The sequence below is a fragment of the Bufo gargarizans genome, chromosome 2 (genome assembly GCF_014858855.1).
Source record: "Bufo gargarizans isolate SCDJY-AF-19 chromosome 2, ASM1485885v1, whole genome shotgun sequence".
NCBI lineage: Eukaryota > Metazoa > Chordata > Amphibia > Anura > Bufonidae > Bufo > Bufo gargarizans.
The window spans coordinates 31432854-31446707 of NC_058081.1; the positions used below are offsets into that span (position 1 = coordinate 31432854).

At 42.8% G+C, this 13854-nt stretch overlaps 1 protein-coding gene across 1 annotated transcript in view; it reads left to right on the forward strand.

Annotated features, from left to right (window-relative positions):
• LOC122925556 (venom factor-like) overlaps positions 1–13854 on the forward strand; it is a 482939-nt gene that overhangs the window by 121683 nt on the left and 347402 nt on the right. Inside the window, exons 16-19 of the mRNA XM_044276914.1 lie at positions 486–560; positions 2497–2611; positions 3953–4070; positions 8754–8769. Coding sequence (XP_044132849.1) covers positions 486–560; positions 2497–2611; positions 3953–4070; positions 8754–8769 — 324 coding nt within the window. The remainder of the gene's footprint in view (positions 1–485; positions 561–2496; positions 2612–3952; positions 4071–8753; positions 8770–13854) is intronic.

The following is a 13854-nucleotide window of genomic DNA, read 5'->3' on the forward strand; positions in this document are numbered from 1 at the left end:
ACTGGGCCCAACCACTGTGTAATTCACAATCAATTATATTACACAGGGGCCCTAATTACTGGTCACCATCTTAGAGTGGGCATGAGACCATCTAGAACTTATTTCTGAAAAGCCACCAGAACAATAAAGGATGTGAACAATCACACCACAAAAAAATACAATAGTTGCATACATCTCAAGTTAAACCTGTGTCAAACAAGAAAAAAGTTTCAGGCAGAGTTCAGCAGGAATTCACAATAAAAGTCAGACTTTGGTATAAATACTGTATATAAGCAAGTAACAACATTCCCAACATATCTGGAAGCGGTCACTTCAAGACCTTACATCATTACATGTAGAATCTTGACAAAGTACTGACTAACATACTTTCTGTAATAAAAAAATATTAAGGCACATTAGATGGACTTCTTGGTCATAAATGGGGGGAGCTGGAAAACTTTACATTAGTTATAATGAGAATTATTTGATGTTGACTTCCTCCATAGAACCGTTATGTCAACCAAATCTGAAGCGTAGGAGACGTTCCTCAGGCCTGGTGATTCAAGAACGGAACAAAAGAGGTAAAACTGGGACATCAAATAGTCAATTGTCCATATCCCATGTTCCCATGAATGCTTCTATATTTTGTAGCGCAGTTACAAAGCCTACAATGATCTGCTGCATATTTCCAGCATCACGATATATAGGGACTGAGAAGAAATGTTGTGTGGACAGTATGCTCAAAAACCCAATGGCCCAAAGTAAGAGATGAGCAAATCGATCCTAAAGAATTGGGGTTAGGATTTTCATAAAAATTCTACTGCAAAATGAATCACAAGTTTTTGCAGTTTGCTTTGGATGAATCACAAAAAAAGTCACCGGTGCCATCTTACTGTAAAAATTGGCGGGGAAAACAGGAGGGAGGATAAAGGACCATATTACACTGAGGGAAGTGGCTTTCCTTGATTGGCTCAGAGGCTGACAGATAGCCTGTCAGCCAATCAGGGGGCAGGATTCTGGCATGTAATTTTGCCCAGAACACCATACATACTATTCTGTGTGCAGATAGTTATCTGAAGGCCTGTGTTGTGGCTGTGTCTGCCAAAAAGCAATTACAGACACAAGCTAGCAATATAGAGGACTGAGGAAGTATAATGTCATAATTAGGTTGATTGAGGTTTTATCAGGGAAAGCACAGAGAGGCAAGAACTAGTCACTCAGTCTTGTGTTTCATACAGCCACTGGCAAGTGTTTTATAGGCTTATTACCAGCACAGCAATGTCATACATTCTGCTGCTAACACTGAGCAATTGCCCCATCTTCCCTCCATATAAATCAGATTCAATTTAGCTATCATTCGTAATTGGGCATTTCTCTGGCAGGGCTTCATAGGAATATGCATTGGAGTGTATGAGAGAACCAATCTGATGATTGATTTTGATAATTCCCTATAGGAACTATAAAAAAGTGTAAAAAAAAATAAAATTCTAATCACCCCCCTTTTCCCCAAAATGAAAATAAAAATATATAAACAATAAAAAATACAAAAAAGCACCGGCCTCTCTGGTGGCTGGGACTGCGGGAGCTCACATTGGCTAGTGCTTTTTTTCTATAGTGGCAAGCACTATCAACACTAATGAACTGCAGGGTGGTCATAACCATGGAAAGGAGCAGTGTATAATGTGATGGGAAAATGGTTATGGTCCCAGAAAGGTAGGTAGTGAAAAAGACCTCAGGGGCTAAAAGGGTTAAACACCATCTGCCCCTCAATAAAGGACATTTTTTGGAAGCTTTGGAACATAAAAGAAAAGCATGACGCGTGACATTGCAGTGTGTTTTTTATCAGGCTGTTTGTTAACGCCGTCAAACATGCGTTTCCACAAAGCTACATATGTCAGTGTCACTCATTATTTGCTATTTCTGTCATTGCATTCAAGAGCTTAGGGAGGAGAGAAAATGCAACAATTCATAAAAAATAACAAAAAAATAATATGTTTTGCTAATAAGTCCTAAAAGACTAGAAGCAGTTATATACCAATTGTCAGGGAAAGTGGAGCAACTTTGGTGAAAATGCAGGAGGAGGGTCTTGGATTTCCAGAGCTACAAGGTCCATTTCAGCTGGGACAGGTATCTGGTAACACTGAAGATCCTCCGGCTTCATGTCAAATTTGAACTCTATTATAGAAGTGAATTGTTCAAAATTCGGCCATTTCTGTCTACCAATCCGATTCAGGTCCAAATCGATTCTACCCAAATCGAAAAATTGCTCCAATTCACCTGCAAATTTGTGTATGAGACTCTCTCCCAGGACTCATTTTTTTCCCTCTCTCATTTTTTTTGCTTTTTTTTTAAATGTATTTATTTTTCTCTCTCACTCTTTCCAAAATTTCCCAAAATTCCGATTCTGATACATCTTAAATTGGTTGGGTCGGGTCGAATTAAGCTTTATAATTTCTCTAAACTATACATACTCTGTTACCAGGTTTAATTTTTAAGGATTGTTTTTTTTTTTTTTAGCTGATTATGAAGATGAAATATTTATTGATGATGATGAAATAATAACCAGAACAGAATTCCCAGAAAGTTGGCTTTGGAGGATAGAAGAAATGAATGAAGCACCAGATCCCAAAGGGTGAGTTTAAGTCTACGGTCAACTTATTAAATGGATTGTATGAGACTAGTGTAGCGGAAAGAACTTCTACTTTTTTATCATCCAGAAATTAGGCCAATTTTGTCCGTGAACAGTGCCTGGTGCTGCACCTAAGTCTCATTTAAAGGAAATGTGACATCAGGAAATGATATTGTTTAATGCAAAATCACCCATTAGGATATTTCATGATTGTTATCAATATTATTGATGAGAGATGGCCATGCGGTTTGCCCGGCGGTCGTTTCGCGGTGAAATTTGCTCGTTCGCGGTTCACCGAAAGGGCGAACATATGGCGATGTCCGCTGGTGCCATATTCTTTTACATTGTAAAGAACTGTGACCCATGACACATCCATCAGGTGGTACAGGACAGCCAATTGAGACATTTCAGCACATGGACATACCCCTACCTTATAAATAAACCTGATCTGGCCGCCATTTTACATTCAGTCTTTTGCCAGTGTAGGGAGAGGTTGCTGTGTGGATCAGGGACAGACTGTTAGGGACACCATACGCTAGCTAATAGGGCCACAAAAGTCCTGTTAAGGACTGGTATAGGTGTGCTATCGATAGGTGTGCAGTACATAGGGGTGTAATACATTATAATATACTTACTAACATAGAAAGTATATTATAATGTATTTGTATTGTGCAGCAGTTGTGTGCGGTTCTGCTGCGATACTGCAGCCACACAGAGGGACAAACGCTATCGGAACAAATCATTTATACTGGTGTGATATACCAGTTGCCCCCCAAAAAACTGATTGAAGCAGGGGTGTTATATGCCAATAATATACTTTCTATATAGTGCATTTAGGTAGTGCAGCATTTGTTTGCGGTTTTGCTGCGTTAGCGCATCTACACAGAGTGAAAAACACTATTGGAACAAATCATTTCTACTGGTGTGATTTACCAGTTGCCCCCCAAAAAAGTGAAAAAAAAAGTGGGCTACAGTAAAATTGTTATTCAGTAACCGCATAATGTACCTCGGTGAATGCCTAATTTTTAAGGTCCGTACTCCAGCAGGGCACATTTCAGAGAATTTCTCTTTAAGAAAATGTCATAAAAATGTCCCCTGATTAAGACACATATTTTTTGTTGGAATTTTTGCCATTGATCCTCATATGAGCTGAAGGTTTTCCAGGTTCTCCTAAAGTGAATGGGGCCCACCGCATACTTACGGCTCGCATACATTTGATCGCGTTCGTGAACCGCCCCGGCCGCGTTCGTGAACCGCCCCATCACTATTATTGATCACCCTGTCCAGTATTGTCAGATATGTTGGGCTTTACACTATGAATTTCTCTAACTTTTTTTTTAACAGGATCTCCACTAAGACTATACCCATTTTCTTAAAAGATTCTACCACCACATGGGAGGTTTTGGCTGTGAGTCTATCGGACAGTAAAGGTAAGTTGTTTCTTCTTGTCCTCATGAAGAGTGTACGCTATGGGGACCATTTATTAAGGCTGACCTTTTACACGGTCCAGGGTCCTATTTTTTTAAAATATTTCCGTAGGTGACATAGGAGAAGGTTTGTAAATATGTAACAGGGTAGGTATTCCTGGATGCATTAGTAAGGGGGGGATGGGGTTTCACATCAGCGTTTTAATTTCTGTTTTAGCAATCCGTTCAAATGTGATTAAAACAGAAAATAAAGGAATTGCTAAAATGGAAAGAAAACTGACTTTTGGACAGGAAAAAAGGACTATTTGTCTATTTTTTTCTCTATTGCACTCTATGAGGACGGATCAAACCGGAATGCCTTTAAAGTGTTCCTTTTGCTTTCCCTTTTAACAATACCATTATTTTCTGTTTTAAACACATTTCAAAACTGAAAGCCTGATGTGACCCCCCCCCCCCCCCCAACATGCATGGGCGTAACCATAGCCATAGCAGCCATAACACTTGCTATGGGGTCCAGAGGTTAGGCGGTCCAATCAGGTGCAAGAGCATTGTACCTTTTGGTGGAAAAAACAATATAGTGGATTTTTGCCATATTGTGGGTTTTCTGATATATTGTACTACTATACTTTTTTTTTTTTTTTTTTTTTTAATAAACTTTATTTTATTTATAATACAAAGAATAAATATCAATATAGCCTTAATATTGTTATAAATCCTAAAGTCCGTAAATTTCTAATTTGTAAGCATAATTAGTACCGATTGCATACAAATAACCATACTTATGGAAATAAAACAAATCAAATGGAGATCTCACTTGCTAAGAGGAGAGCGGGACTCGCAGCCACACAAAGCATCTAACTTAGCATGTTAATATCCAGAACAAGGCAAAGGTCGGGGACCCACGGTCCGGGCAGCCATCGGGGAGCGAGCACGCGCCCCGCGCGTCCTTTCCCGAATATGGGTAGAGAGAGCGGCGGGATTAACGATCTTAAATCCATTCACCTGATACTCACATTGACCATACATAGCGGGCTTATAGCGATCTTTAATCGCAGACATTTCTTAAAGCAACCTGGGGGGGTCCAGCAGTCTTCTGTCACAGTGGAGAAAAAAAAGAAACAGAAAGCCACAGCATATTTTACTGCCTCTTCCCCATATATAGTTAAGATTGAAAATTTGTGCCCAGCTCATCCATACCTCACATACAGTCACACCGGTATCTCAGGTGCGAGGGGGCTCAAACAAGTATCACTCACCGGCATTTAGAGAAAATGTGGGCAGAAACACCACCAAAAACCGGCTCTGTCCCCTAATTGCACCCATACCACATATATCGTATCGCTGCCTACAGTCCAACCATATATCGAAAAGAAAGAGCCGCATTTCAGGGCGCACCCGGTCGGAATAAAAACCCGATAGTCCCAAACCCCGGGTCCCCGCCCATAAACGCGGAGTGCCTTGTTTTAACGAGAACTTTATCCCTTATACAGTGCCTGAGAGTCCCGCCGTCCTCCAGCGTTCTAGAGATGCTCCAATATTCAGATGCGATTTCACATCCTTTCCCAATTGCACTACATAAAGAAAAACCGGACTAATAAGATCATTCCCACCCACCCCCCCCCACCCCCCCAACTTGCAGGAAAGGGGAAAAAAAAAAAAAAAAAAAAAAAAAAAAAAAAAAACAATTCCAAATTAATTATTTACCCGTGCCCCAATCTTCCCACAATTTACACCACTTTAGATAGGATCCTCTTTGTTTATACAAAATCCTCTCATAAATCTTCACTTTCTCGACCAGGGCCAACCAGTTGCTGCAATCTGGAGCAGAGGAGCAAAACCATAGTCTAGAGACCAAAAGCCTGGCCAAGAATATAACCTTAATCAGTAGTTGGCGTTTTATGGGCTGGTAGTCAACCTCCGATAGGTCTCCCAGAACCCATATCCTGGGGGACAAAGGAACAACAATGTTAAGTTTACGAGCCAAGGTATTTTGGACCGATCTCCAATAGCTACCCACTATCGGGCAGTCCCAAAACAGATGTAGATGGTCTGCCTCGGAGTCGCCACAGCGTGGGCAGTCAGAGGAGACTCTGAGTCCTCTCCTATATAACCACATGGGTGTCACGTATATTTTGTGCAGAATGTTAAATTGTACAACTGTGTGATTGAAATTCTGTGAAACAAGTTTTAAGCTTTCCCCTATGTTTTCCCAATCTACGGGACCCACCTCTGAAAGTGTAAGTGACCAGGATTTCTGTCCTGGAGAGAGAAGACCCTCAAAAAATTTTTTCATTAAGTGTCTATAACAGTGTGATATTTTACTTTTCATGACAGTTTTCTTAATAATTAAATCATGTAAAAATTCAGGAGTATCTATAAACAGAAGGTGACTATTCAAAGTGCTGGAAAGTGCTGACCTCAATTGAAAATATGCAAACCAAACCACCTCGGCCAAATTTACCCTTTGCCCTAACTCCATCGGGGGCAAAATTTGTCCGCCACTAACCACCTGATGTAGGTACTGAACATTCTTAGTCCTCCAGTACTGGCAACAATTCAAATCCCTTAAATTCAAAAGCTTTGAGTTATGCCATAATGGAGTGCAAATAAGTGATGCCTTAATTCCACACCAACTCCTAATAGTCCGCCAGGTCTTTATAGCCATTCTGCAAAAAGGTGTATACTCAGTCTGTATATTTAATAAATAGTCGGACTCCAATACAGTAAAGAAGTCCGTAAAACCTGAGTCTTTCACTACCCTGTTGCAGAACTGGCTATTTTCCCAGTCGTTAAAAAAGCAAAGTTGAGAGGCCACAAAGTAACCCCTAAAGTAGGGCAGATTGAGGCCTCCCTGATTATAAGGCATGGAGAAATAGAGTGTCTTCAATCTCACACGCTTCCTCCCCCATAATAGATCATTAAGCATCCGCTCTATCAATCTAAAATATTTGTCTGCGATCCATACAGGCGAGTTGCGCAGGACATAGAGGACCTGGGGCAGTACTACCATTTTTATTAAAGAGATTCTGTCTGCTCTTGCCTTTACAATTTTTTCCCATATCTTAATTTTAGCCCTCAGTTTTACCAACAGAGGAATCAGATTGAGTTGTAAATATTCCTGAGGTTTGGCAGAAACTGAAATCCCCAGGTACTTTATTGAATCAGAGACTGTTAGTTGGTTATCCCAGTCACCTCGCAGCTCGTCTATAGGGAGGAGGACCGTCTTCTCCCAATTAATTTCCAAACCAGACGGTGCAGAGAAAGAGCCAACCAGATCCATTATCCGAGGGAGAGTGGTTTCTGTTTGATGAGCAAAAACCAAGATATCATCTGCGTAGAGAGATACACGGTCGTGTTTCCCCATTATACCAAAACCGGCCACTTGCGGATCCTGCCTTATACTGGCTGCTAAGGGTTCGATATAAATATTGAACAAAAGAGGGGAAAGAGGGCAACCTTGGCGGGTACCTCTTCCTAGGGTAAAGCTCTGGGTGAACGTATCATTAATCCTAATCCTAGCAACTGGGGAGCGATATAATAGCTGAACCATCACCATAAATCTAGGGCCAAAGCCCATTTTTTTCATTACCTCCCAGAGAAAGGTCCACTCCACCCTGTCGAATGCTTTAATGGCATCCAACGACAGGATGGAGCGGGTACCACCTCCCGGGGACTGAATATTCATAAATAGTCTATGCAGATTATAATGGGTACCCCTTTTTGGCATAAAGCCGTTTTGGTCTGGATGGATAATAGAGGATATCACCCGTGAAAGCCTCCTTGCCAAGACTTTTGATAATAACTTAGCGTCTGTATTTAATAGTGAAATTGGCCTGTAGGAGCTCATTTCTATCGGGTCTTTATCCTTTTTGGGAATTAGAACAATAAGAGCCTCCATCATAGAGCCTGGTAGGCTCCCTCCCCGCACCGCCTGGGAGAAAACCTCTAGCAACTGAGGAAGAATCACATCACTATACTTACGGTAGACCTCATATGGAAGGCCATCCGTCCCTGGCGACGAATTCCCAGAGACCGATCCCAAAGCCTCCTGGAGCTCCGAAAGAGATAACTCCTCTTCAAGATATTCTATTTGAGCTTCATTTAAAGTAGAAAGTGGAATCCCCTCCAGGAACTGCGTCGCCAGCCCGGGTGTCATGCCAAAAGAGGAGCTGTATATCTGAGTGAAGTATTGTAAAAAGGTGTCCCTAATTCCTTCTACGTCCGTGATAATTTCCCCCGCTGTATTGCGAATAGAGATAATAGATTGATTTTTCTTATCTTGTTGTGTGATTATCCTAGCTAGCAGCCTACCAGGACGTCCAGACTCCGTGAAATATTTTAACCCCTTAAAAAATACTCTATGATTTGCTTTCTCTATTAGGTTTTTTTCCAAGGAGCAACTGGCCTCCTGCATCTCTTCCCTGTTATACTCAGTAGGTTGGCTAGTAAATCGCTCAGTTGTGTCCGCAGCAGCCTTGGCCAGTTCCTCCTCTTTTTTTTTAAATGTTCTCTTTGCTGCAACAATCTCGCTTATGAAGACCCCCCTCAGATATGCTTTCATGGAATCCCATACTACATTGATGTTCGCAGAGGGAAGGTTAACCTCCCAAAAGGAGGACATCAGAGATTTAATGGACTGGAGATTATCCATAATAGTAAGCCAGTATGGATTCAGCCTAAATCCTAACCCCCGATTATCCTTATTCCTCCCCGTGCAGACTTCAACCAGTACGGGTGAGTGGTCAGAAACTGTTCTTACCCCATATCGTATCTTCCGAATATTACTCAGATTGCTCTCATTAGTAAATGCTAAATCAATCCTGGACATTGCTCTGCCACCCCTGCTGACACAAGAGTATACTCTCTTTCCCCCACCAAGATGTTCCCATATATCCACCAGTCCCACCTCCAAGCAGAACTGTGGCAACGGTGAATTGCATACATTCCTCATCTGTTCTGCATCTAGAGAGAATCTATCTTTATTGGGGTCCATAACTGCATTAAAGTCCCCCATCAGAACTAACCGGCATTCTGATCTCCCTTCAGAAAAACGTGTAAACTGGATCAGTGGGTACATAGAGAAGGGCGGGGGTATGTAAAAAAAAGCAAGAATATAGCTGCAACCATACAGCTTACCATACAGAAAGATAAACCTGCCTTGGTCATCAATATGAGATTCTATAAGGGTGAAATCCACAGAATTATGAATTAGAACTGAGACGCCCCTGGAGGAACTACTAAAAGTGGAATGATAAGATTGAGAATACCATCCCGTTGTCAAGCGAAACACGGTTTCTTTAGTAAGATGAGTTTCTACCATGCAAACAATTGCTGGAAGGTATCGTTTTAATGCATCCATAATAGCTTGTCTTTAACCCTTTCCCCAAGCCCTCTAACATTCCAGGTTACAATTCTAGTAGACATCCTTCACTACCGCAGAAAGAAAGAGAGAAAAAAAAAAAAAAAAAAAAAATCCATACCTGCAAGGTGGGTTGGCCCCTCCCCCCCCCCCCCCCCCCCCCCCGTTGGTCCGCCCGATCTAATCAGCAAACCTCTAACCTCCGGCCATTCTCCCTTGCCCTAACCCCACCTCCCCTCCATGATAATGTTACACAATTTCATATGCCCGTTTGCTCCATCCAGTCTAACGCTTGTTGTGGTTTTTCAAAAAATTGCGAAATCCCGTTATAAATCACTCTTAATTTTGCTGGATATTGTAGAGAATATTTAATATCTTTAGACGCCAAGCGTTTCTTTATCTCTATAAAGTTTCTTCTTTTTTCCTGAGTCTGCCGAGCAAAGTCCGGAAAAAAAAGCAGTTTAGTGCCCTGGTATTCAATAGGTGTGCACTCTCTTGCTCTTCTCAATATCATGTCTCTATACTTGCCAAACAATGTACTACTATACTTGCCAATAATTCTTGCTACTTACGAAGGTCTTTTGATTTGCTTACACTAGGTGGTGAATTATAGTTACGTCTCTGGTAACATGGAAAAAGATTTAGCTTCTCGGGATAAATACTGTAGTCCAAACAATGGAGACTGCAGTTTCATGAGTTCAAAACAAATTAAAGGGAACCTGTCATCAACTTTATGGTGACCTCACTGAGGGCAGCATACATTAGTGACAAAAATGCAGATCTCAGCGGTGTGTCACTCATAAGCTAAAAGTAAGGGGTCGCCGAGAACCAGCATCATAACCATTGCATCCCAGGCCTGGAGAAGAGTCAGATCTACCTGAGAAGAATCCTGGTTATCCATAATCTCCTGCTCTCACCCATCTGCTGATGATTGGCAGTTCTCTCCTAGAGAGAAAGAGAGAAAACTAGGTAGAAGACTGTCAGTCATCAGCAGGTGGGCAGGAGAGCAGGAGATTATGAATAACCGGGACTCTTCTCAGGAGGTCGTGACTCTTTTCCAGGCCCAGTCTGCAATGATTGTGATGTTGGTTCTCGGTAACCACTTATTTTTAACTTATAAATGACAGAGCGCTGAAATCATCTAACCTGTCTCTACTTTATTCTGCCGTTAGTATGGGCAGCATAAAGGTGAAGACAGGTTCTCTTTAAGGATGAACAAATCGATTCTATACTAATTAGATCACATGACAATCAGAGGAAGTGGGGGGAAGGGCTTGTCCTGATTGGCCCAGAGGCTGAAAAAAAGGATAGATCCATGACCGAGAAAAAGCACCATAGTGTGCTCAGCTTCTGACCATTTCTGACCACCAGCTTCTTGAGGAGAAGTACCACAAAAGACTTGCAGCTGTATTTGCAGCAAGCGTACTGACTCAGGGGGGCTGTATACAAATGCACTCCACACTTTCCAGACTTTTATTTATTAAACAATTTGAAAACCATGTATCAAGGTTCTCTTTTTGCAACCACTTCATATAGCAATCCTTTTCTGTCACCCCCACCTCTTGGACTCGCACTGCACCTATCTCATAAATTGAGCCGGCAAAGTGAAGGAGGGCACACCGCGCATGTGTGGCTGTCCTCCATTCATTTGTATGAGACCATTAAAGTGAATGGAAGCATTGGCCGCGCAAGCGCGGTGCGCTCCCATTCATTTCTATGGGGCCAATAAAAATAGCCGAGCTGGCTTGGCTATTCTTGGCGGCCCCATAGAAATGAATGGAGGTTGGCCGCACATGTGCGGTGCGCGCTCCTTCACTTTGCTGGCCAAGTTTACGAGATAGGTGCAGGTCCCAGAGGTGGAACCTGCACCTATCATACAATGGGGGCATATCCTAGCGATATGCCCCCATTGTCTGAGATGGCAATACCCCTTTAATACTGAGGCACACTAACTATATCATTAAAATAATGGATTAACTGTAAATGTCGGTGCACTACAACATGATGCACACGGCGATATATTACACCTGCCTTTAATTCTGATGCACACTAACTGTATCACTAAAATAACAGATTAACTCTGAATAACGGTGCACTAGAACATGATGCACACAGCCATACACTCTCCCTGCACTCTCCCTGCAGTCTCTCTGCACTCTCCCTGCAGTCTGACTGCACTCTCCCTGCAGTCTGTCTGCAGTCTCCCTGCACTCTCTCTGCACTCTCCCTGCAGTCTGACTGCACTCTCCCTGCAGTCTGACTGCACTCTCCCTGCAGTCTGACTGCACTCTCCCTGCAGTCTGACTGCACTCTCCCTGCAGTCTGACTGCACTCTCCCTGCAGTCTGACTGCACTCTCCCTGCAGTCTGACTGCACTCTCCCTGCACTCTCCCTGCAGCCTCTCTGCACTCTCCCTGCAGCCTCTCTGCACTCTCCCTGCAGCCTCTCTGCACTCTCCCTGCAGCCTCTCTGCACTCTCCCTGCAGCCTCTCTGCACTCTCCCTGCAGCCTCTCTGCACTCTCCCTGCAGTCCTCTCTGCACTCTCCCTGCAGTCCTCTCTGCACTCTCCCTTGCCACGTCTCTCCCTATGCTCAGCTCACAGTGATATGGCGGAGACTTAACGGGTTGAGGCTTTTATAGGGCTGTGACATCACAGGGGATGGCTATCTGTGGATTGGCTGGCTGCACGGCATTATGGGTGATCTCGCATTCCTGGGCCTCTTACTTTCCGTCACTTTAGTAAAACCTGATTCGTTACCATGAAGTGCGATAAAAATCTGATTAGCTGCGAATCAAAGTTTTCCTAAAGTTTGGACTGAATTCTTCACTTTGCTCAACACTACTCATAGCACCGCGTGTGTTTAAATATAATTTGCCCCCGATAAGGGACAATTTTTGGAAGCTTTGGAATATGATAAAGCATGAGACATGATGGTGCGGTGTGTTTTTAAAATATCTGTATGTTAACACCATCCAACAAATGCTTACCCATAGGTATGTATGTCAGGGTCACTCACACATCATTTATTGCTGTCATTGCGTGCCAGAGCTTGGGGAGAGGGAATGTTGGAAGGGAAAAAAATCATAAAAAATAAACTAAAAGAGATAACAAGGTTTTCTAAAAATTCAGAGGAGGCTATAGAGGGTTATATTCCAACTTTCAGGGCAATTTGAGCAACTTTGGCTCGGCCCGAATCTATTTGGTTCTGAACCGAACTCTCTAAAAAATTCTGCAAACTGGACCCAATTTAAATCTCGACTGATTCGTTCATCTCTTCCCTGGAGTATAATACAGGATTGTAACTCAGAACCAGTGCAGGATAAGTAATGTAATGTCTGTACACAGTGACTGCACCAGCAGAATAGTGAGTGCAGCTCTGGAGTATAATACAGTATGAACTCAGAACAGTGGGCAGGATATAATTAATGTCTGGACACAGTGAACTGCACCAGCAGAATAGTGATGCATCTCTGGAGTACTAATACAGGATTGTAATCTCAGGAATCAGGACAGGATAAGATAATGTATGTACACAGTGACTGCACCAGCAGAATAGTGAGTGCAGCTCTGGAGTATAATACAGGATGTAACTCAGGACTCAGTACAGGATAAGTAATGTATGTACACAGTGACCTGCACCAGCAGAATAGTGAGTGCAGCTCTGGAGTATAATACAGGATGTAACTCAGGATCAGTACAGGATAAGTAATGTAATGGTCTGAACACAGTGGACTGCACCAGCAGAATAGTGACGTGCAGCTCTGGAGTATAATACAGGATGTAACTCAGGATCAGTACAGGATAAGTAATGTAATGTATCAGGGGCGTAACTAGAAGTGACTGGGCCCAACAGCAAATTTTTGTAAGGGCCCCCCCCCAGCGCGCTTCGACCATAAGAGCATATGGTCGTGTGCATGGGCCCTTATTCATTTTTTTCTGTTTGGTGTGCGCGTGTGAGTGTTGGGGAGGAGTGTGGGGGGGTTTATGGTCACCAAAACCATGTTTTTAGTATTTTTTTTATATTTTAATAGGGAAGACTTTTTTGTTTTGTTTATTTATCTTTATATAAAACATTGGCAAGGGGGGTGATAATGTCTTTAGCTTGCAGTACATGGCAGCCTCCCCTTTCTGCCCGCAGTTCTGCCATGTACTAGTGGTTATTATGGCACATATAAGCGCACACCCTCTGCATATATAAGAGCAATAAAATAAGCAGTAGTAGATGGCAGAACAGCAAGCAGGGGGGCACAGGTCAGGGCGGCACAGACAAGGGCCGGAGGGAGGGGGGCACAGACAAGGGCCAGGGGCTGCACTGAAAGGGCCAGGGAGGTGCACACAGGGGCCAGTACGCAGACAAAGGCAGGGGGCACAGATAAGGGCCAGGGGCCAGGGAGGCGTAGACAATGGCTAGAAATGTATGGGCCCCAGCCCCTGCCAGAGCAAATTTATGAATGCCAG